Source organism: Madurella fahalii, assembly GCF_045866475.1.
Source record: "Madurella fahalii IFM 68171 DNA, scaffold_2, whole genome shotgun sequence".
NCBI classification, from domain to species: domain Eukaryota; kingdom Fungi; phylum Ascomycota; class Sordariomycetes; order Sordariales; genus Madurella; species Madurella fahalii.
The window spans coordinates 6,749,844-6,773,337 of NW_027263972.1; the positions used below are offsets into that span (position 1 = coordinate 6,749,844).

At 52.4% G+C, this 23,494-nt stretch overlaps 9 protein-coding genes across 9 annotated transcripts; 7 read left to right on the forward strand and 2 right to left on the reverse strand.

Moving 5' to 3' along the window:
• Positions 1–2,688: 2,688 nt before the first annotated feature.
• On the forward strand, positions 2,689–4,599 carry MFIFM68171_04728 (uncharacterized protein; the record flags this gene model as incomplete). The annotated part of the gene is made up of 3 exons (XM_071060148.1): positions 2,689–3,014; positions 3,076–3,439; positions 3,523–4,599. 3 exons carry the CDS (start codon positions 2,689–2,691, stop codon positions 4,597–4,599), a joined length of 1,767 nt encoding a protein of 588 aa, XP_070916249.1.
• Positions 4,600–4,738: 139 nt separating this feature from the next.
• On the forward strand, positions 4,739–5,738 carry MFIFM68171_04729 (uncharacterized protein; the record flags this gene model as incomplete). Its single annotated transcript, XM_071060149.1, has 5 exons — positions 4,739–5,020; positions 5,081–5,128; positions 5,181–5,260; positions 5,318–5,534; positions 5,583–5,738. 5 exons carry the CDS (start codon positions 4,739–4,741, stop codon positions 5,736–5,738), a joined length of 783 nt encoding a protein of 260 aa, XP_070916250.1.
• A 1,297-nt stretch (positions 5,739–7,035) lies between these two features.
• On the forward strand, positions 7,036–7,384 carry MFIFM68171_04730 (uncharacterized protein; the record flags this gene model as incomplete). Its single annotated transcript, XM_071060150.1, has 2 exons — positions 7,036–7,242; positions 7,307–7,384. The coding sequence occupies 2 exons, from the start codon at positions 7,036–7,038 to the stop codon at positions 7,382–7,384; spliced, it is 285 nt and encodes a 94-aa protein (XP_070916251.1).
• Positions 7,385–7,962: 578 nt separating this feature from the next.
• MFIFM68171_04731 (uncharacterized protein) lies at positions 7,963–10,694 on the forward strand (the record flags this gene model as incomplete). The annotated part of the gene is made up of 3 exons (XM_071060151.1): positions 7,963–9,294; positions 9,359–10,225; positions 10,293–10,694. 3 exons carry the CDS (start codon positions 7,963–7,965, stop codon positions 10,692–10,694), a joined length of 2,601 nt encoding a protein of 866 aa, XP_070916252.1.
• A 246-nt stretch (positions 10,695–10,940) lies between these two features.
• On the reverse strand, positions 10,941–11,327 carry MFIFM68171_04732 (uncharacterized protein; the record flags this gene model as incomplete). Its single annotated transcript, XM_071060152.1, has 3 exons — positions 10,941–11,006; positions 11,088–11,138; positions 11,205–11,327. The coding sequence occupies 3 exons, from the start codon at positions 11,325–11,327 to the stop codon at positions 10,941–10,943; spliced, it is 240 nt and encodes a 79-aa protein (XP_070916253.1).
• A 1,035-nt stretch (positions 11,328–12,362) lies between these two features.
• On the forward strand, positions 12,363–14,205 carry MFIFM68171_04733 (uncharacterized protein; the record flags this gene model as incomplete). Its single annotated transcript, XM_071060153.1, has 7 exons — positions 12,363–12,506; positions 12,580–12,708; positions 12,769–12,830; positions 12,888–13,090; positions 13,166–13,701; positions 13,792–13,902; positions 13,960–14,205. 7 exons carry the CDS (start codon positions 12,363–12,365, stop codon positions 14,203–14,205), a joined length of 1,431 nt encoding a protein of 476 aa, XP_070916254.1.
• A 472-nt stretch (positions 14,206–14,677) lies between these two features.
• On the reverse strand, positions 14,678–15,445 carry MFIFM68171_04734 (uncharacterized protein; the record flags this gene model as incomplete). Its single annotated transcript, XM_071060154.1, has 1 exon — positions 14,678–15,445. The coding sequence occupies one exon, from the start codon at positions 15,443–15,445 to the stop codon at positions 14,678–14,680; it is 768 nt and encodes a 255-aa protein (XP_070916255.1).
• A 4,963-nt stretch (positions 15,446–20,408) lies between these two features.
• Positions 20,409–20,763, forward strand: MFIFM68171_04735 (uncharacterized protein; the record flags this gene model as incomplete). The annotated part of the gene is made up of 2 exons (XM_071060155.1): positions 20,409–20,631; positions 20,681–20,763. The coding sequence occupies 2 exons, from the start codon at positions 20,409–20,411 to the stop codon at positions 20,761–20,763; spliced, it is 306 nt and encodes a 101-aa protein (XP_070916256.1).
• Positions 20,764–22,262: 1,499 nt separating this feature from the next.
• MFIFM68171_04736 (uncharacterized protein) lies at positions 22,263–22,756 on the forward strand (the record flags this gene model as incomplete). The annotated part of the gene is made up of 2 exons (XM_071060156.1): positions 22,263–22,422; positions 22,548–22,756. 2 exons carry the CDS (start codon positions 22,263–22,265, stop codon positions 22,754–22,756), a joined length of 369 nt encoding a protein of 122 aa, XP_070916257.1.
• Positions 22,757–23,494: the final 738 nt, after the last annotated feature.

Consider the following 23,494-nt stretch of genomic DNA (forward strand, 5'->3'; position numbering starts at 1 on the left):
CTTGAGCGGTATATGTACAAAGAGATCCCCCTGCAGCTAACAGCGCTCTAACTCTTGGCAGCGCTAACCCTTTCAGATCGCGATAGTTTGCGTCACTGTGCGCAGCTGGGCAATTGCGATGATGCGAGCCAGATCATCTGCGAACACCGTGCCGCGCAGCTCCCCCATTCCGGGGCCCCGGGACGTAACACTCCAATTATAGCTAAGACATCGTAGTCCTCAACGGTGGCCCTCTAACTTCGTATGCTAATCGCGAAATCCAGTATGGTGTTCGCCGCCGCTTGGACCGGTCGACTTCGATTTTCTTGTGACGGAAACGTTTCGCGAAATGTTGATATCACCATTTAACTAATTAATTGGATCTGTGCCAACGAGCCTCACAATGCTTGCAGCCGGAAACAGGTTGCAGCACCTACCCTTTCTATCTGCTTAAACTTAGAGGAGCCGGATTTAACGCATCGGGGCTGTGATTTCTGCAGTCAGATAAAAATGTCTAGCTAGATTCTAATTGAAGTTTCCCATCAATGATCCAGGCAAACAATTGATCCATCTCCATTGGATACAGCTACCAGAATGATACATAAGTCTACATTTTGAAAAATTTCGGAGCCGGAAAAGACTGATATCACCTGACCGACGTAAAGAAAAGGGCCTTCAACGCTGCAATATATCTAAATATAACTGAGATGACTCGAAACTGAGGAATGATACTTGTGTTCTGATGATTTTCGATTTTATCAATCAAAATTCGACGGCTTTCGTTGTGGTTTTGCCGGCTGTCTTCTGAGTCACGCGACGAGGGGCTCCGGAAGATTTAAAGCCATTTCCGTCAGCCGTCAGCCGAAACTCAAAAGTAAGGTGTGGGTTCGCATGATCCTGGTCTGTGACGACCGCTTCCCCCGAAATGATGGGAGTTGAAGTATTTGGTAGGACTTCTATTTCGTTGGTATTCCTCAATTCGTGGTTCCTTCCTGGTTCTGCATTAGCTAATGAATACAGATGTATGGGGAAGTGCTAGGTGTTCGGCTTTACAAGCCGTTGACCTCTAATTCTCTAACCTCGTAAAACCCAGAGGGAACAGCAGACGAGGATACGGACGCCGACTAAAAAAAATATAGTATTGAGACAGCGCTGCCAGGGTCCTCCCGTGGTAGCGTCCACCGTGGCAGAATCCAGGAGGTGGTTGTAAGTTCTCATGGTAGTATCTTTGATCTGAGGATGTATTTCGGTGCACCTGTACTTCGATTGTAGTGGAAATAGGCATGCACCGAAGACGGGAGACGAGAAGGGCAAATGAGAGGAGAGGAAAGTAAATTGGGCTTCAAGAAAGCTTAGGGGTTCGTTTCTGTGTGCGAGTGTATTTAGGGACAACAGAAGTGTGGCGGGAAGCAGGTGGCGACCGCAACGAATAAATAGTCGCACACGTTAGTCGTACTCGGCTATGGCCCTCAAACCGGCGCGCCGCAAGGTAGTAGAAGTAATGACTCAGAGACGCTGGCAACAAGGCAGAATAATAAGGAGTAGGATCGGAGAGCAAATTGTCTTCCCGTACAACTATCTTTACCTCACGAAGGATACACTGTACTAAACACCAACAGCCCTCACCCCAAGCTCGCTACCAAACAATATTTTTCAGCTCAGGTTAGTCATTGCGTTACCCCTAGCCAATGGGCTGCTAGTACGACGTGACATAAAACAGACGAGCCTTGAATCTGCCTTCAACTCTGCGGGAAGAGTGCAGCAGGCACCGTGCGCATTAATTACTAGTGGGCGGAATGTGTGTCAGGGAAGATGGTGTGCTGCCTTCCCTAGGCTAAATGCGGCCGCTGATCCAGTCCCGTCTGGTGAAGACCGCCTATGATGAAGTGAATTTTGAACTTACCTGGCACCTCGGAAAGAATTCAGCGATGATGCAATGGAATATTGGGTTTAGAACAAAGCTCCTCAGCTGCTCCTCACTTTTATCCCAGTACATGCTTCGTTTGCCGCAGAATAGTATTATGACCCTGGTACCTAAACGCGCAAAATCTAATCTTTCTCTGACGGGATTTGTGGAGAATAATCGCAGCCGAGCAAGGGAACGTGGTTGATGCGACAATCCATGGTTCAGTTGGCACACGCGCCAGTGACACTTGGTCCGCCACACGCGCTAACATGATCCGTCGCCAAACCGGCAACAACACAACGTCTCCACCATAGTTCTGAACCAGAACGTAATGAAAACAAAGATTTGTATCTCAGAAACAGAATGAGCCCACGAACGCTGTGGTTAACGTGTGATACAGCTCCACAGAAGAAAGTTTGATCCGGAGAAGTGCTACTGAGGACCCTAGTTGGCGGCCTCTCTTCGGTATATAATGTTCCCCCCAACAACAGGGCTGAGAACGGAAGGTTGCCTTCAGCATGAGCCACATGCAGCGTCATTGGACGGGAGACAGAACCCTTGTAATTATGCGCAATTGTCCTCCCTCCCTCTCTTCCACGGCCCGACCCCGGCGTCTTTCCCTTCCTTTTGCCTCCAGTCTTCCTCAGCATTGTGTTTGCGCGCCTCCAATCTTACCCCGCCCCACTCTCTCCTGGCGCACTTGATCCTATTGTCTTGGACATTATTTTCTATGCGAGTGTACGTTCAATCTTCCCGCTACCCCGACTCATTCTTACACCATCTTCCATCCACCGACCGCTGGCATGTCTACCTCAACCTCGCCCAAGATAGCCGCTTCTAGCATCCCGAATATTACCACTCTTCGAAACGAGCTCGATTACGGGGATTTGCACCTGCCCCGATGCGCAGCTTTCAACGACGACACAAACGCATTCCGGAGGAAGTTCAAGACCAGTCACGGTATAGACGGCGTCGACCTGCACGACTGGAAGTCTCGCGACGGGCAAAATGGCCTGAATGAAATGACGGTTGCATACCTTGACAAAGAGGGAAATGGGCGCATCTTTTGGCCAGATGATAGGTCGTCCAACAATTACAATAAGTATCAGTATTCGAAGGATCGTCCTAGGTAGGTGCTAGCCGTACCTTTACCTTCCTCGCATGCAAGATCCAACTGACATCATTCATAGAATCCTGCGTTTAGTAAAGCAGCTGTTCTTCCGGTTGAACCAGCAACAGTTTCGCAACCATAAGTATAAACACAAAAGCAAACCAGAAACCAAGGCTGAAGATGAGAGGGGTCGCAGCAAGCAAACTGCCATTGATGTCGACTCCATTCCGTTCGGTTCTAATACGCCGGAAGACTCGCCTACTCAGAGAGAGTCTTCACAAGGGACTCGCCAAGCCAGCGGAGCCGGGGAGCAGCCACTTGACGCAGGGGAAGCCGCAATTGATAGCCTGCCCGATCTTGAGAAACTGTTCGGCCTGAACCAACCCATACCGAGCAATGTGGATATATACGAGGTACCGACAAGCAACCCACCATCCCCTCCTGTAAGTGTGTTACTGCAGAGATACCCTTACCTATTCATCCTCTTAATCTTTAATGGGATCTTTGCTAACAGGCACAACTGAAGCGCATGCGGCAGTTTGAGCCGATAAACCAACCATTCGGAGCCAAAAGGGCCCCTACCCCAACGGACGACATTGCCGAAGACAGACAGTGGAAGCGACCCAAAAGGCAACCAAAGTCGTCTTCTAGACCTGATGCTAAGCCAGCGGCGGCGAAAAGTCCTACGGATGCGAACCAGCAACGGAAATCACCACGTACCAAGAAACAAACGCAGAGAGACGGATTTGTTGGCCTCGACAGGATCAGCCTGGAGGGAAGTCTAAGCCCTGAATCAGGCGGTCCCGGCAGCCCACCGCGCGCTTTAACCCCCGAGGCGTCGACGATAACCTTCAGGAACCCTACCGATGGCGCGACGGAATTAAAACCTGCGGAAACCCCTACCCCTCGCCCGAGGTCTGAACGAGAGTCAAATTTCCCTTCTACTCTCAGAGGTCACCCATCATCCCCCGCCCGGTCAGGACATGAGGGTGAGAGCGGTCCAGAGCCGGACCAATCCGACTTCGCCGCCGGGCACACGCCAATCACATCGCAAGATAGTGGAAAAGCGGTAGACCATAGACAGGAAAGTGAGCGCCCCGAACCGCCTCGAGAACACCCGAGCAAGCCGCCCGCAATTGGTGCCGCTGGCGCCGCAGCCGGAGAACTAAGCGGCGGCGGCGGCGGCGGCGGCAGCAGCGGTCGCGGAGCCAAGCCTTTGATCAATTTCATGTATCGTATCGTTCTGTCACGCACGCCAAAGACAGTAACCGAGCGCTGGAGCCCACGGGGCCGGTTCCAGGACAAAACACTGGCGGAGCTGCTCAAGGAACTTCCCTTTAACGACGGGGAGGCCCAGGGGCTGATCTTCACCATTGAGAGCGACTGCATGAGAACGGTAGAACGTATCCTCAACGACGACGAAGACTCGTTTGCATCGATGAAGCGTTATATCAACATGGAGATACGGGAGTGGTTTATGCGCCAGCAGCACCTCAAGGATGGAACGCCGCCTCGGCTGGCGATAGATATTCTGATTGAACGGATGAGTGATGATAATAAGCCGGGGGTAAATGTCTTGGGAGATTTGGAACTTGAGTGGTAGGTGATTAGAAACAACTAATTGTATCCGTATTACGCATGTATAATGAATTTGTCATCTCCAAAGAGTATTCCGGCTAGGAGCATCCCGTGGTGTACATAACTGGTCGGTGCCCAACCGCTACCCGGGCTAAGCGTAGCCAATGTCCATAGTTTTCACACTAAGTCGAGAATTCGCTGTTATAGGCGAGCTGAAGAACCCTCAACGGACCCTCAAGATCGCGGCTCCGCTTGCTGTTTCTGGCATCACAGTTTCGTATGTGCTAGCAAAAGTTGCATACTTTGCCGCTATTCCGAAGGAAGAGCTCGCAAAATCCGAGGTCATCGTTGCAGGCCTCTTTTTCCGGAATGTATTTGGGGAAAGCATCGCAGCGAGGAGTCTTCCGGCATTCGTTGCTCTCAACAACATTGGGAACGTGTTGGCAGTGAGTTTTGCGAATGCTCGGGTTAGCCAAGAGCTGGCCAAGGAAGGGATACTGCCGTAGAGCCAGTTCTGGGCGTCCACCAAGCCATTCGGTACTCCCGCGGCCTCGGTAGGTTTCTGACTAATCTTGTCTGCAGTCCGCTATTTCCTGACTTGCGCAGCTATTCCTCCACTGGATTGTTACCGCGGTTGTACTCATTGCTCCACCCCCTGGGCCAGCGTACGACTTTGTTGTCAACCTGTAAGTCTCCGCAGCCTCTTCTCCTTGATCTTATCTCCCATTGACACCGTTGATCAGATACACGTATCCCGGCGCTTGGATCAACACATTCGTCACTGGAGGCCTCATCTACCTGCATTACAGCAAATCCGAGAACTGGTCCTCCCCTTGGCGAACGTGCTTGCCTGTGTCCATCATTTATCTGCTTCTCAACCTCTTTCCCGCCATCACCCCCTTCATTCCGCCGGATAGCGACTGGAATGCAGGCGGCTACCCGTCCTATGCTTTCCCGCTGGTAGGTACTGACATTCTAGCTCTTGGAGACGCATACTGGATATTATAGGCCAAGGTATGGCCTAGGTTCGGTGGATATACAGTTGTGGCACAGAAGACGATCAACGAGGATGGTGAAGAGGTGGTCAGTTACATCAAGGTGTGGGGCAGCGGACAAGGGCACAAGGACGAGGTGTGCGAACCGTTGTTAAGGGGTGTGGAATAGGAGGATGCCTGGCTATGGCGGTATAGATCCATGAGTCATGGCGGGAAATGACTGGCATGTGGTTGATGACACATTCTCTCTTTACTGTATTGTTCAGGGAGCTAACCATCGGATCTTGGTATGAAGCTGTTAGATAAATAACTATCTGAACTGTGGAGGTTGTCTCCGCTATCTAACTACTCCCTAAATATAAGACGCCGGCTTTGACACCCGTTAGCTATTCCCAAGGCTGCTAAACCAAAACAAGCTCAGGTGATGGGCAGTGCATTATCGCTTGTGGAGTTGTTTGCTTGCTATGACTTTAGAGGACGGCTATGTGCAGGAAAAGTGGCCATTTTGTTCCTCATTTCTCCCTGGTGGCGTGTTACCGGGGCACCCAACATGCGTATCTGTCGGCGGCGGGTGGCCCCGGATGGATTAGACTCACCCAAACACAACTAATTTTAATCATTTTCACCTGGTAACTGTGTTGTTTGTACACGAGAATCACTCCCAACATACCTTAGTTACCAAAGTCGACATTGAGGGGACCAAAGTCGGGAAGTATTGGAGGGTATGGCGGGGTCAAAATTCCACAGTTTTGCATAGCCCGGTTTTGGACCTTCCGGCGCAAATTATGAGGTGTATGAAGGGGACCCTGGACGGAAAGGAAGTGGCTTACCGAGAATGCTTGCATGCGGGAAGCCTGGTTGTGCCGCTTTATTCGATTGCCCGCGCCGCCATGTTGTGTTACCTGCAGAGCCTTGTCACTACTCTGCCTCTACCGTAGTGCGCATGACTTAAGGCTGACAAGAGAGGCCGAGACAAAGGTCGGGTGTCACCCGGGGTTAGCGCGGGCAAACCGCAGCCAACGAGGAGGCAGCCGCATGGGTTCATCTATTGGCCTGCACACCCTCACTACGTGAATGTAAAAATCATCCCGAAACACGACCGTCGGTCGGAGGAGCGGGCTGAACAGGCATTTGTGGTTAAAATGGGCACATGCCCACGCCCGCCGCAACCTCGACTCGGGCGGGGGTGTTGCTCGATACCAGTATACTACTCAATAAGCAAAGGCATTGATGACGTCTGGCTCCCTCGAAGAAGAATAATAATACGTTGTTTAACTCCAACGCAGAGCCCTCATGACCGCTCTACTCTAACGTATCTTGACGCATTCGAATTTACCATGGCGTTTCTGGTCGCTCGGCCAAGGTATCACACGAGAATTCCGCGGCCACGAGTCCGATGTAATCTGAGGAAGAGAAAACGGCAGAACGAGGCGGGGGCAAAGGCCGGGGTTTGCTTGGGCGGCGCGATGGAGCGCATTGAGACGGCGACAACAGCCGGGATAATTGACGACTTGCGGGAGTCGCCACCCCCGGAACAGCAGGACCCTTGCCAAGATGCGCAGGTGCAGCCGCCACGCTACGAGATATCGGTGCCGATGCGCGGAATGGACGAGTGGGCGCTGTGGAGCTATTTGGAAAAGCTGTTTGGCGATGACAGCAACTTCAGTGTTGTGGTAAGTTTGTTAATATACCCTCAAGCTGTCGCATGCATTGCTAAAACGGCCCCCTGTTTGTTAGCAAATTCGCGGCCAGCTCAAGATCTCGACGCCGTTACCGCTAAGCCCGGGGATGGTCTTGCGGAACTGCAGATTTTAAGACGTGGCCGGACGGTGACTCGGTGAAGGGGGAGAATCAGGGATTAAATGCTGCATGCGCGCAAGCAGCGTGTAGAGGGGACTGGAAAATTTTGATGCGCAGCTTAGGATAATTAAAATGCTATTGGGTTGTCTTCTTCTCTTTCTTTTTTTTTTTTTTTTGTTTTTTTTTTTTTGGAGGGGGAGAGGGTGTGAGGGGGATGAGGAGGGGTGGGTCTTGTTTTTGGGAACGTTTCTGAGTTTGAAAGATGGTTTGTGGCAAACTCGATCTTGTGGCTAGCACACGGCTGGGATCCAAAATCCCAAGTTTGAACCTAGAGGGGAAACTCGGTGACGAAATGGTTCGGAAAGCCCTGTGGGGGGTGGTGGCTGTGAACAAGCGTCTCTCTGCCTGTCCCACTACTGGGGCCCCTTAAAGACGGGGGATCTGGGCGCAGCTGAGAGAGCGCTACCCTTTTTAAGAGACAAATACCGGGCGGTCGGGTCCCTTGCAACTTTCGCTCCCAAACCGACTTAACCATGAGAAACAGCTCGGGCCATCGCCGACCGTCCCTGCATCGGGATCGGACACCTGAGATGATGTGTGAACACGAACGCGATGAACGACCAAGGAAATTGCGGCGTACGGATACTGGATCGAGCGGGGGCAACAGGTCTCCGAGGCGCGGGATTGAACGAGGGTCGAGACGGCCAGCGCCGCAGCAGCAGTTACACTCTGATCTTGGCATCGCAGATCCTCCTCCGAACGAGGTGCCGCACTCAGCAGTCGTGGAACCAACCATTGAACAAGCCCTTCCCCATATCAACATGCCTCTCACAACGGAACCTGGGGGGAATGACAGTTCGCTGCGGATCCCCACGCTGGGTGACCAATTCGATCCGGGCGAGAAAAAGACCGGTTCGGCGCCGAACCGCAGCGTCATTAGCCGGGACGACCTTCTGAAGGACCTCGTCGAGGTGCCGGGTGGGGATTCGTCAGAGATCTACCGAACCGCCGAAGTCCGCGATGCCCACCCGAACCCCTTTCTTGGCATCCCCGGGCCGCAGGATCACCACCAGTATCGTCAGACCGGCAGTGATGCTAGCGAGACGATTCGTCGAGTTTCCGCCTTCACCGTCTGCAGCGATCGAGGCCTGGGCCACGAGGGCCAACACATTGCCCGCGTCGCCGACTCGCAGAAACCCATCAATTACGATGCCGTGGAATCTCCCGACGACTTCATCCAGGAACTCCGCGATGATCTAGAGCCCACGCTGTCGGCTTTCTTCGGCAAATCCGAGTCGTACTTTTTGCCGTGGACCAAACTGCACAGCGTCCTGAGCACCGGCACCGTTCTGCGATTGCTGCAGCACTTGAATAAGGTGGCGGGGGACGGAGAGCGCCCCCAAGATTGCGATCTCCCCGCTCTAGCAGCTAAAATCGCCCCTCCTCTATCAGAGCTTGGCCACGGTCGTGGGGTGAACGCGCAGTTCCGGCGCACCCTCGCAACCCTGATCTTAGTCCGCCGTGAGAGCATGATATTCGATTTCGTCGACACCGACCTGGATGACGGTTCACTGCTGGAGATCGACTTCGACGGGCTTAAGCCGGCTCCGAGCACCGAAAACGCCTACAGAATTCTCTTCGATGGCTGGAAACCAAAGGAGATCAAGGAATTCAAGTCTCTCCGGTGGCAACTATCCCCCACATTCTTTTCCGTCGAAAGGCGGTCTGGGGATGGGGGCGGGGAGCTTCCGAGCAGCTTAACTGACCAGGATGGCACCTTTGTCAAGCGCGTGCGATACCGGCTGCGGTCCAGGGAAGAAATACTTCCCTTTCAGCCCTCAAAAAGGCCTGCCATTTCCGGGGGCTTCGCCGATGTTCGCTTCTTCAGGTTGCATGAAGATCAGCAAGACCTTCCTCGGTTTACTGTATGTCTAAGTGTTCCCTGCCCTGGAGAGCTGAGTGTGGTCAGGCGCTGATACATTCTTGCAGCGGCGTGGGAAGGAGAATGACATCGCCGTCAAGACACTGAAGAACGAAACCAAGGACACCGCGGGCCAGTATGAGTCTTACCTCAATGAGGTGTACGTTATGGAGCGTCTGGCGTCCGCCATCGACTCGCAGCACATGGCCAAGCTTCTGGCGACCATCGAAGTGCCCCACGCTATCCAGGATCGAGAGCGTTCCGACTACCATCTGGTGCTGGAAGCTGCCGACAGATCTGTTGAGAAGTTGTGGTCCAGCCTGGAGTGGTGGGATCAATATCGCGCTCGTGGGATAACTGAGCTGGAACTCGCCAAGTGGGTAGCACGCCAGTGCTACGGGCTTGCCGATGCTCTTTGCAAATTCCACATGTTTCCCAAGAGCAAGAACGACGGGAACGAGAAGACGCACGGCTTGCACTGCGACATCAAGCCCGACAACATCCTCCATTACGAGAACTGGAAGCTCGACACGGCGCGCGATTCCAAGGGCACCGTTCATGAGCAGCTCGGCGTCCTCCAACTCAGCGACTTTGGGTTAAGCAGCTTCCACTCGGCCAGAAGTGTGGAAAACCATCGGATAGTTGGCGACTTTCTAGACTATACCGCTCCAGAGACCGACATCCTTCTCATACATTCTCCGGCCGCCGACATCTGGCATCTCGGATGCCTGTTTATGGACTTTTGCACTTGGCTGTTGGATGGCCCCAAGGGCTATGAGAAATTCTGTGACGCGCGGACGACAACTACGCTGAGAGGTAACCGGTGTCGGTTTGCCACTTTCACATTGGACAACCAAGAACCCAAATCAACCGAGGGTTCAACCTCAAGCAAGAACCCGCACACTTATGTCGAGGTGAACGAGGCGGTTCTCAAGGTACGGGCCTCACCTAACATCGAACACTGGTGTAGGCGCTTTTTTTTGCTAACAGACGTTGAAACAGCAAGCGACATATTTATGCCAACACCCCAAGAGCTCCGAGTTTGTACGAGAGCTCTGCCACCTCGCCGTCAACTACATGCTGGTGATGCGGCGCACGAACCAGACGCAAAAGGTCGTCGAGTACCGCCGGAAACCTCAGGCGGTCGCTGACAGGCTGACGAGCAAGCAAGTCACCAAGATCCTAGACAAGGCTATCGCTCGAGAAGACGACTACTTCGAACATTCTAGAGCCGACATCCTGCCCTTTGAGCATGACGGCTGGAGGCGCTCTTATCTCCTGTTGTATTATGATACCAAGCAACTGCAGAAGATTAGCCAAAGGGTCAGAAGTGGCTTGGACCCTGAAGAAGCTGGTTTGAAGAAACCTGGTGTAACAATAGTCCGAGGGGAGGAAGAGCCGTGACGCCGTGACGGCCGGAGTTGGTGTGTTAATTATCGGGGGCCGTTCTTGGGTGGCGTTTAAGGGGGTTAAGGCATAAAGGGAGCACTGCGGATCCACGTATTCGCGGAATGATGGGTGGGGTAGACTCGTTGGATGGGTTCTGGCATGTCATCGGCTACCTCATACTCATAGGTCGACGTCGGGAGGGATTGTATTTGACATGATTTTCTGCCTGCATCTACTGTCTCTGCGCCTGAGTGCTGATGACTAGCAGTAGTAGCCACTGGATCTCGCTACCTTGTTGACCAGTCTTTTCACATCGCGCTCCATCTCCTAACACCGTGCATGCCCGTTAGCAGAGATGACTGTAATAGCATCCCCTCGACGGGAAAGCTTATCGTGGGTTGGGCTTACGTGTGTCAGAGGCCGGGTAGTTTTGATCTGTGGGGTTCGGTTCCTAGCAATCTGCACAAGTGCGTGAGCAGCTCTGTGAGTGATTACTAGAACAAGAAATGGATAGTGCCAACATACCACAATCATAAATTTGATCTTGTGCTGGTCCTCTAGATATTCCTGGAGTACCTCGTGGACAGCAATGTCGTCAAAGTTGGAATCAGCAGTATAAGGGATGACATATGAGTAGTCATAGGACATGATTGGTGGTGTACGGAGCAGGGGTGGGTAAGGGAGGGAGGGTCCAAGTAGGGATTAGGAGGGTGCTATGTGCAGGTTCCCAGGGGGTGGCAAATCAGTCAAGTCAAAAACAAAGGACCCCGCCAGGTTTTAAGCCTTTCAAACTTGGAGTGTCGAGTATTAACGCTCCCGGTTTGACCGGTTAACACCGTTGGACGAAGCAGACATCAAACGTAACAACCCGCCGTGCATGGGAATGCATGCATGCATCCATGCCTGACAAGAACCCGATAATACCGCCTGCTGCATATGGACGGAAGAGTTAGCCAGTAATAGGCTTTGTGAAACTGTATTTGCGGCTCAACTTTTGCCCTTGGTTTATTAGCGCCCGGTTGGAGTGGTGTGTCAGCCGGAGCCTTGTCGGTTTCCGCAAACTGCCATTGTGCCCACGATAGAGCCTGGGTCGGTGAGAATGACGTGCATAAAGCTCCTAATACTGGTGGTACTAAGGAAGTCCAGCCTCAATTAAAGCTAAGATCATTCTAAGGCTCGCAAAGCTGAGGACAAAAAAAAAAAAACTCATACAAAGGAATCTATCGCCGGCTACCCTCTTCTCGTTGAAGACTGACTTGTAGCCGATAACAGTCCTGTTGCAGTAGGCAGCACCAGTTCAAACGCATGTCTGACTCGTCCGGTAAATCCCCACTGATCTCCAAAGCCTCCATTTCTGCGGGATGGTCATGGGGGCCGCTGCGCCTCAGCAGCGTGAGGAGCCGTTGTATGATTCGCCAAACCGGCACCCAACCGGAATTCCGACGTGCTACAACGGCGGACTCGGGCTGCCTCTGCCTAACCGCGACATGAGAGGCATCGCGGGCGCATGAGCTCATTTAATGATTGATGTTTTTCATGATCAACACTCCTGAGCAGGGCGCGACAGAGAACTCCCACGCATTTGATATTGGCTGGCTCGCCAAATCATCATCGGCTGACCGTCACGAATTGCTTCAGCACCAGTCGAATACAGAAATAATACCCAGAAATCGCGAGCTAAGAATGAACTCGATATGGAATGGACATGAAGTCCAAGCGCCAGACTTCCAGTGCCTCAGGTTCTCTGCTACCCGTCAAGATGCCGGGAACAAACCTCGCCACTGGACAGGCGATTGCTGGACATTGGACTCAAGGTCAGGGCAATGGGTATGTGTACATGCTACCAGCAGTTGCTTCTGAAATAATTGGCGGTCGGGCGAAGTCTCACGCTTTCACTTAGGGGCTGCAGCGGCAGCAACAGCGGGCACAACAGCCAGCCCACTCATTACAAGATCAGAGTGGGCTCAATGTCGTCAAAGCCACCTCTCACAGCGACTTTGACTGGGATGCCTGGCTGCATAAACAAACGGTAATGGATGCACACACCGACGAGCAGCTTCCAGTTCCATGCTAAATCCTCTGTAATTAGCTTCTCAACTCGACGTCTGTACCGCCTGATGGTGAGCTCACAGAAGATCGACTATCTGTTTTGTAAGAACACCTTCTCGGTCTTGCACATCTCCAATACAACTGATATGCCCCCGCCAGCGTGTCAGCACCTGTGCACTTCACAGCTCTCGACAAGCGGGCTGACGGGCCCATGGCTCTTCGATACATTGCCCTCCGACAGGACAGACTGCTCTCCATTGCGCGCGGGCTTGCTATCCACCGGGGTTACTTCTGCTTACTCGAAGAAGGCAGCCCTTGCGCCAGGAAGATCAAATCGGTCGTAGAGGGTCAAACCTGTGAAGGCATGTATTTCCTATTACCTCATCGGAAACATCTTCATCTAGGTAATAATTGCTGACCGCGACAACAATGTACAGCCTACATCCTCCGAACTTCCAACGCCATCACACGACAATCCGCCATCGCAATAACCTACTTCCCCGCTACGACCGTAGGAGCGAAAACCAACGCCTTCATCTCGGGCTACGATAAAGACAACCTCGACGCCTTCACATCCCACCTACGCAGCTTCCGCCACTTCCCCTCGGCGCCCTCCCGGCTGATCATGGCTTTCCTCGAGGTGGAGAAAGCCAAGCGCTTTGAGGAAGTCCGCGTTGCTGTCCGCGACATGCAGAAGGTCATTCACGACCTGGCCCGCGAGCCCATGGGCGGGGTTCCCTCGGCACGGAGGCATCTCAAAGAGACCGTCGACCTGTACTTTGTCGTGCACCATCTGCGGACCGACGGGCTGGTGGCGTGGCGGGACCAGCTCAAGATGCTGAGGGAGCGGTTCGCGGCGGACGGCAGTGACGACGACATGGTCGAGTATCTGGACCAGCTGGTCGCGCGGTACGACCACCGCATTGGGCGCTGCGATATGGTGCTGCAGGGGGCGTCGCTTGCTTATCAGATGGTGAGTGCTGGACTGTTATCATTATTATTAATTACCACTACTTTTTCCTTGTCACAGGGAACGAGGAAACTGACTCGGGGGTGGTTGTAGGAAACGACGCAGCTTACCCGCAAGGACACTGAGATCGCCATTGGCGATGGCAAAACGATGAAGGCGATCGCTGTGTTGACCATGGTGTTCCTTCCTGGAACATTCATTGCGGTGCGTATCCCTTGAGATAGATCCTCGTCACAAATGGAAGGTCTAACTAGATCTCAGACAATGCTCGCCGTTCCGCAGATTCAGGAGGCTCTGAGCCCCGAAAGGGATGCAAACTTTACTGGCAACAAGTGGTTGTGGTACATTGTGCTAGCGATCCCCGTTACGGTCGCTGCACTGCTTGCGTACATCGCTTGGGAGTATTTCTATAAGAGGAAGTATCTCAAGAGCTTGTTTGGCGAGAGGGGCAATAGGGCGGACGAAGGTACGGAGCTTTCGGACTTGGAGTCAGGTAGGGGAGTTTGAGTTCTTGGCCTAGTCTAGTGATATTTCTCGTGAGAGTTTGGTGGATAGTTCACGATACCTCTGTGCATTTTTGTTTTACTCTTTCGTTCATCCAGGAAACTTTATGCGAAGCGGGATCTATAAAGTCATAGTTTCATGATGCTTTGTTCATTTTGACTCCAAAACGGTGACTCAAATTTCCCAGACCACTAGTAACTAATAATTGTGGAGGTTGCTGTAATTCAACATAAGGTAGACATGGCCCACAGTGCGTCATGTGAGCACAATGCTCAGGGGGACATAGTTATTTGAAGCTTTCTTCTGTTTCAGAGGTTTGGGAGTTATCTCTGCAGATAATTCTAATATATGTCATGTGCTAGAGAACCACTGAAGAGAGCAACCCATAACAGTGTTATACCTATTGAATCCTAGTTCATCACCGCAAATTCGTCCTCGTGTAGTAGTTGTGTCACCGTGATGACCATACCTATGTTCACCTCGGAAGGAAATAAAACTGAGGTTTCACTTGCAATTCTTCATGATCCTCTGACTTGAAGCTCCCCCAGTCCACCGGCTCGCCCTCCAGCCTTTGATCCGCCAGCTCCAGCAGAGAAGCCGCCCAGCTATCGAAATTTATCACGTACAGAGCCAACGCGATGTCGCGGCTACCCATCCAAGCCCCCACCGTATCATCAAACGACAGCTCATCTTCCCCAGACAGTGATGGATTCCAAGCCATGCACCACGATGCGGGGTTGTCGTTGTGACAGGCATACGAATAGACGAGGTCGTAGAGGGCTCCCATGCGGAGCCCATCAGGGAAGTCAAGGATGTCGGTGAAATACGCCCTGTCGGCAATGATGACCCCTAGCCTGTATAGCGGGGGCTGCTGCACGAGCATGCGCCGCCAGCTGGCCCCCCGGCGAGTGAGGGCCTCGCGACGGCCTTGACGGACGGGCGGGTTGCTGGCGATGGCTGTTGGCTGGTGGGCAAATCCGGCCCAGACTCCCGGCCGGTACTTTGGGAGCTGGAACCAAAGCGGGAAGTACTCCTGGAGAAGCGGGTTGAGCTGACGATCCGCCTCGCCGCTGGAGCCGGTGATGATGGGATCAAAGAAGAGGCGCTGTTGGAGCGGGGTCGATTGACAAACGACAGAACGCCATTGTCGACAGACGCGAATCACGCTTGTCAACAGAGTCCGGTGGTCGAGGAGCAGAAAAATTAACTCCAGAGTTGCGTCAGACTGGAGTACTCTGTCCATTGGTGACTGCAACAGGGGAATATTCGGTCAGGCAAGCTTTGGCGGGTGTGGAAGTGGTAATGCACCTACGTGATCACGAGACCGTTCGACATCCCCAGGAGACGGTGCCAAGGCGCCACCCCCGAAAACGGCCTTGACCTTGCAAGTGGCTTAACACTGTGGCCATCTTTCCACCCTCAACTGGCGACCACACCATCTCTAGCCCAATTACTATGCCGGGGATTGATACAAAAGCATTTAAAGTAGGTCAACAACGAACAGGGTAGAGACATGAAATTTTCATTATGGTCACTCAGATAACAATACGTTAAACTCCGGGCACGATGTTCGAGAATGAAATTGGCCGGACTCGGCGTTTGTAGTCCGATTAAAACCACGATGCGCCTAGACAGCGCAAAAGATATCGACACCTTCCAAGTCGCAACGGGATAGGGATATCTGGAAAGATCGCGCTTTCTCTGGAATAAAAGGTAGATAGAGTAGTTGTGAGCCTCTATAGCGTCGAAGAAGAGCGGAAATACGCCGCGGCGAAGGTGTCGTACGAAGAGCATGGCATTGGTGTTAGTACTATGCGGTGCGTGGCATGGCGGCTGGGAGCGATCAGTGCAGTCCGTGTGGGAGGATGCGGTAACTACGCACCACAGAGGTGCTGGCTGTTGGATGCGAGAGTGTGCAACAGCCCCTACTACGTAAGGTAAACATAGTTATAGTAACTGTGTAAAACTCGATGGGAAAAGGTCTTTTGCCTCGGATCCTTCTTACTGAAAGAATTTGAATTGCCGCTGAAAGCAGATTGAAAATGATAGTCGTGGTCCCAAGCGTAGTAAAATCTAAGTCTAGGCCGCAGCGAAATCCAAGCCGCAGCGAAACCCAAGACCCAGCGAATCTCAAGCTCCAGCGAAAGCCAAGCCTCAGCAGAATTCAAATCCCAGCGAAATTCAAGTTCCAGTGAATAATCCAAACCCCAGCAAACCCCAGGCCCTAGCAGAGTCCAAACATAAGCAGCTACAAAAAGCCAGACTTCCACAAACACCCACGACAATACCGCCGCCACCGAACCACGTGCTCGGGATCTCAATGCTCTCTAAGCCATCCATCGTCCTTTCGCCACGCGATATTCCAGATATTGTGCATGTTTGCTGAACGATTCGATCTGATCGCCCGTTCAGCTTCCTCGGCGAGACGCGTACAGAAGCGGACGAACCGGGTAGGGTGCCCCTGGAGAATCTTGGTCGCCACTAGCGCCAAAGTTCGGTTATCTGTCCTTCTGTCGTTTCTGCCACGGCATGATTAGCATCGAAAGAGGGAGAAACAGCGACGTATGGGGAGACGCATACATAATCGGCTCGGCTTCCTCTAAGTCGACAAGGAGGAAGAGGGGTGATGAGCCTACAAGCGTCCTCACACGCTTGCCGGTGCGCCTATATTCCGCTAGCGCATCCCTCGACGCTTATATATTTAAGCATCTCCGCTGGGCGTTCTCGTATATATCCATGATGGCACTGATATCGCGATCGCCGCGCTCTCTATAAGATTCTCTATTCTCTCTCTCCGACTTGACCACAGGCTTAAGGTGATCGAATAGAGCCATTAGGCGTATATAAGCAAGCTATCGTAACACACATGTACTTTACTTTTCTAAGATCATATCGTCTATAGCTCTAAATACGGCGACGACCCGGGTATCCGAACTTACAACATTAGGAAGCAATGTCGTCTTCTAGAGCAATAATATCCAATCTCCCTAGATCTTCTCGCAGTTGCTAGCAAAGCGCTTGATTACATCGCGTCTAACGAGCCTACTAAGGAGGGATTCTGATAGTATTGTTGCCCTCATATACTTCCTGTCAAGGCCTTACACTAAAATATTGGTTAATTGGCCCGGTGAACGATGGATTTGAGTCTGTCGCTTAGAACCCGAAAGTACAGTTCCAGCGGAGCTAGAAGGTCTTAGGCCTTTCTAATTGTTAACAGTGTTCCGCCCCATCTGAGGAAGCCGAGGCCTCATATAGCCCGCAGGCCACATATACAACCGATGGGGCTCGCAATTCTACTTAGTGGGTAGACACAATTCAGCGTCTTGGCAGTTGATGGACAAAAGGCCACGACCGAACGAGCTGTTTTCAGAAACGATCTTGCCGTATATATCCACTTCCGTTGATTCAGCATCGACAACAAAGTTGAAAGCGATTGTAGCAGCTTCAGTGGGTTCACCACTATCTATGGGGTCGAAATTGACAGTACTTGATATAGTTGACTCATCTACGTCCATATAGTCGGCAACTTCGTCAAATATCGAAATCTCGAATTAGTTGTTTAGACTAGGCAGTACAACGGTTGGCAGTATCGACTTGGTATATCGGCTGGTATAGAACTAATAAGAAGTAGCTCTATTATAGGGTCGGTAATTATTACGCGTCTAGTAATCTGAACTCGGGGATTCCTAGTCTCGATGTCTCTACTATATGCCTTGCCCTCCAGGGCCTATAGAAAAGAGGTACGTCAACAAATACAGCAACGGGAAAGTAACTAGAACATATTTATATCCCATAAACCTGTTCCGGGGCCTCGCTCTCGACTTCTCATTCTCATACTAGGTAGCTTTAGTAAAGCGAAACAATTTTTACAATATCTCCGTAGAGACTGAGGCTTTACCCCGTGATTCTTATTGTTATTGTAATCCGTATAAGGCACATTACGGACTTGTGTTCGCCCTTCTTGCAGAGGGACGGAGATTAACTAGTTACATAAAGAACTACGAGACTTGGCCATTTGCCAGCTACTCTACACTTCTCACTGCCTACATCGCAACGCGACGAAGATGAGCTGGATCTTCTTACGCCGGAGTTGGCGAAACTCAGCTTCCATGACCCGTATACCGGGCCGAGCCGGCACCGATACAGCCATTATAGGCAGAAACTGTAACATAGGAGGGACGGGCTCTAACGCGTTTGGGGGTAGGGACGGGCTTAAACCCGTTTAGGGGGAGGGGCAGAGGGCGGGGCCAACGGGAACGAACATAACTTTAGAACGTCACCTAGTTAGCGATAACACCGGTGCAGGCACCTTAAGCAATTCGAGTTTCCAATGCATCGACTTTGTCCACAGCTTCCTAGCTCAGCTACCCTACTACCGTAAGCTACCCCTAAGCTACTCTACCGCTACTGGACTACCACAGCGAGATCCAGGCCTAACTCCCTCAATATACCAAAACTTAACTCCAAGATACCTCGGAAACCCGTGCTTATAATCTCCTCCGCTTAGAAAACTCAACTCAGGAAGACAAAGATTGTCTAAGTTTCTCGGCCGCAACTTGATGGGTATCAATCGAATAGCCTAATCGGACTACCGATTCCGCTTGGTCCGCCAAACTAACACAGATGCTAACGAGCTAGCCAGGGCACTCCTCGAGAGTTCCCGTCGCTAGCAGCTGTAGCGTTGCAGTGTCCATTTTTTGATAGTCGTTTCTTAGAGATAGTTAAGCATTCAGAATACCTATCCGGAAAAGAATGGAAAGACGTACATCATCGGCTCAGTTTCTCCTGAATATATAAGAACGATAAGTAAAGAAGGTCTCGCAAGCTCACTCCAGATTCTATCACGCCGCTTACGCTCTTTCAGCTTACGTCTCAAGTCGCTGGTATCTGCATGCCCTGGTTGGGTGGCTATGCAGATGTCGATGGCAACCGTCGCATCACGGCAGCACGGCTTTCGGGGGAGGCGCCAGTTTGCTCTGTCGGACTTCATGATGGCTTTGAGAGAAACAAAGAGCCGACTGAGCTGGATGTAAGCTAGCCGCCGTAGCAGGTCTGACCCTTGACCACAGATGACAGCGTCCACGGCTTGGAATGCGGCAATGATATAGGGATCCGAACTCGTGATATCACTCGGCAGTGTAGTCTCGGCGAGTAGGGGCATCCACTGCTTTAAGGTCTTGTCGCAGTTTTCGGTGAAGGTGTTAACCGCGTTCTCCCCAAGTAGCCTGCGGGCAAGGTTCGTCAGTTGTTTCTCCCTAAGGTCGTTTTCGCGAGGGATCGTTGGTCCGCTTATTGTAGGATAGGATTAGTCCTGGCAGGCCTTTCGTTTCTCACTACAGGGTCCAGGCGGAAATGCGAATGCGGGCGGAGGCGGGAAGGGAAACTTGGAATGCGTCCGAGACTGGAGCAGCGCTGCCGACACAGGACGTACATTCGAACGCGCTAGACTCTGATCCTACTGATATTTCCAAACATGAGTACTATCTCCGTATGTTAAACCGCGAAATGTTTCGTCCAGTGAATTGAGTGTGTGCCGTAGGCGTTGCGTGTATCTACGAGTGCACTAGGCAGGCGAACGATACTACATTATGTGGGCAGATAACCTTCTATTGCCCAGACACCTAGAAATAAGCACCTGTAGCTATATAGTTACAAGGTTGTCATCGCCCAAAGCATTACCAGCCGCATTTGCGTATATCAAGCACGTGAATTGCAAAGGCCCTATAGGCGACTTGTATTTGGGTATAGCTCCGCTGTAGCGTGACTAGTCGCACTCGTGTGTATTACGCGGGCGACTTATGGGGATCTGCTGTGAGTGTTACCAGTCGCATAGGAAGGCCACCTGCGACTGGTATTGCAGCGAGCCTGAGGCGAACAGTCGCTAGCACCTAGCTCCTGGACATTGACGCGGTGCGACCAGTACGGTCCAGCACAAGCCAGCCTGCCAGGGGTAGCGCGGTACCTATGGATGCCGGAAGCGCTGCGCCTTACGAGAACGATAGCGTGCGACTAGTACGCGTTCTCGGTGAGATGCATGTTCAAGAACCTGTTCCTGCGTCGAGACTGAAGAAGCACCTATCCTCTAAGTTGTTTTTTCTCCTTTTTGGCCTAGAGATATTATGTCTAGTCCACCCTATATTACCTGCGTGATAGGCCGCCATGCCTCCGTCGCTGTTCGCCCTAAACCCAACCTCGCCTCTTTCACTATGCCTTATCTGGTTATCATTGTCGCTAGCTTCTTGACCACCATTAAGTTGGCCTGGGAACTCTCGCGTATGGTCCGTGAGAAACGGGCTGCTAAGAGTCTAAAGACCGATACCGAGAGCACCCTCGTTCTTCTGAAGCTAGCCTACCGCAAAGGACTGCTCCTGGAGAGACAGTTCGACTGCCTCTACGAACGCTTGATGCGGGCAGAGGCCTACAACGACGGTAGGTATATCCGCCGTGTCCTTGCAGTAACGTCACTCATGCCCCTTAGTTGCTGCACTAGAGCGGATTTGTGCCGACTTCCTGGCCATCCTGGCAAGGGAATTGGGACAACCGGCCCGGCGACGGGTGTAACGACAGAGGGATATGGCGTACTGAACTGGCTCACTAAATACTAGGCCTAGATCGAGATATACAATGCTAAGTAAGGTACTAACTACCCTTAAGCATATTGTGCAGTCATTGCAGCCTTCTCAGCGGGCAACTATGGGGGTGTCGTCCTGGTTCGGATCTCCGCTTGATAACCGTCGTAGCGAGGACTCCAGCGACGATGCTCCTCTGCCTCCCCCGGCCTCCGTCGCAAACGTGATTCCCCGATTTCGTTTACACGGCGAAAAGAACTGCGGGCGCCATCGTCACTGCATGGACCGCCAATACGCGAGGAGGCGAGTGGAAGAACGATATTGCAGACATAGCGCCCGAGAGGGACAGGAGTGCGACGAGCGGAGTTGGGTCTGCTTTTACTGCCGGGAACGGACAGCTCCCGACCGACTGCACTGCCTCCCTTGCGGAGACATGGTCTGCCGACCCTGTCTTGAGGAGCTGGCACTTGAAGTAATACAACGAATTGAGACAAACCCTACCGAGATTCGAGCCTCCTGCGCTGAGCTGATGGAGATCAACCTTATTCTATCCGAGAGCCTATGGCGGCTGGAGAGGGAGGCGCTCGTTCGGCACAAGACGCGGCTCAACAACGCCATCAGGTTTCATGCCGGTCTCCAGTGTTGTGGTCAAGACATGCAGCTGCTCCGTTTTGCGGCGTGTATGAGCCCGGAGATATCGCGTGATCTGTGGTTGGCTTCACAATGGCTTCGCGATCCGCCCACGAAGCAGCGGGCTTGGTTGGCCCGACTGCAACGCATACCTGCCTGTGTGCTGCCGATACCTGGACCGTTCGTTAGCCTGGTACCGGTACTACTGCGTCACCTGTCAGGGCAATTCAATGGATTGCGAGGGGACGCTGTTGGAGCCTCAAACGAAATTTCCGTGCTTGCCGGCAGGGCAGCCTGCCCTGGTTCCAGCAAGGTAAGCCCGCCCTGGAGGTCGGACAAAGTAGAGGTACCCTCACGATTTACTAGTAGACTGTGGAAGATGTTACGCGGATGAACAGAAACGGTGGTGATGCCTGCAACCTGGCGCTGGGCTGGAAGCTGTTTCCTAATAAGGTAGCGAGCTAAGATCATGGCTGTTCCTCGCGCCAGCTTGCTCGCCGGATGGCAAGCAGGTGGCAAACCCACTTGCGCATCTCACAACAAAGCCAGGTTCACATTGGCTTCCATTTCCGTAGGCACTGACGTATTGCAAATGCTAGCCAAGGCATCTCTCAGTAGTGCCAAGGTATCGCCCCTCCGTCAGTCATCCATTGGCCTGCGTCTACGTCATCGACATAGGCTAGAGTCGCGTAGCCTCTACCTAACACAGGTGAAACACCAAATACCTCTCCTATGCAACTCTTCTACCCCTTCTATATGAGCATCTTCACCTCCTGTTGCATCTCGGCCTGTCATTTAGGGGTGAACTCAGCTTGAACCGACAACTTCATTTCCACCACGCAAGCACATTAGCATACCATCATGGACTTCATCAACAAGCTCTCTGGCAACGACAGCAAGCCTGCGGGCGAGCCAAATCAGCAGAACAAGCAGGCTGGCTCCGCCGGCTTCATGGACAAGCTGCACGGCATGGTAGGCGGCGGCCCGGAAAGCGAGAAGAAGGAGGGCACTCTCGATAAGGGTAGGTACCTTACTTATGGTTTACCATCCACCTCTGCGCCTCTCCCTTCTCGCCACTCTTCCTAATTATGTCATTGGAGGCACTATGGTGACTGCCCAGGTTTATGACTAACAGCCCCTGAATAGGCGTCGACTGGGTACAGGAGAATGTCCTCAAGCAGGGGCCCCAGAACAACGAGAGCGCGGCCGAGCAGGCCAAGGACCGCTTCATTGCCGAGCAGATCCGCCAGCAGTACAAGAACGCCACCGGCAAAGAGATGCCCTTTGGAGAGGCTGAGAAAAAGGCCCAAGACGAGAAGGCTGACAACTTCGGCGAGCTTCTTGGGAGTAAATGAGTGATCACAGTGATAGATAGTGAGGCTCGAGAGATGGGGGTTGAACTTATTAGGTTAAAACTCCCATTGAATATCGATACAGATACATAGAACCAACAAGACGGTAACCTCGGTTCCTATGCAAGGAATTTGTGAGATTGACGCTACGACTGCCTGTTTAGATCCTATCCACTGTGCCGATTCTGAAATTCGGCTCATTGGTGCCACCTCCGGTGAGACGCCGAGAATAGGGACACACGGCATGTTGGACAAGAGGCAGCAGGATAAGGTACCAAATTAGCTCGGCGGCAGCGGGCGCAGTGGCTGGAAGGCACAAACAATCTAAGGCAATACAGTTGCATCGTAGTCTGCAGGCACGTCACCAGCAGGGTCCGACAGGCGCCGTGACCCCTCAGCCTACGAGTACTTACTGTAGCACAGTCTATTTTTCACTGTTTCCTCGGTGTTGGTGCACAATACGCGGGACCAGCCAACAACACGTAACTCGCGGGAGCCAGCCAACAACACCTAACTGGCGGGAGCCAGCCAACACATGTAACTCGCGGAAGCCAGGCTCCAGGCAACAACATGACTGTTCTGAATGTTGCTACGGGATGTCAGTATGTCACCCGCAGGGCCGGCGGCCGCCAAGGCCCTGATAACCGTGCCGTAGAGCTACACTCAAGCCCACCAACGCACCTTCCGGCCGGAAAAGCAATACACCAAAGCAGCCCATCAATGTCGTCTTGACGGCACTTC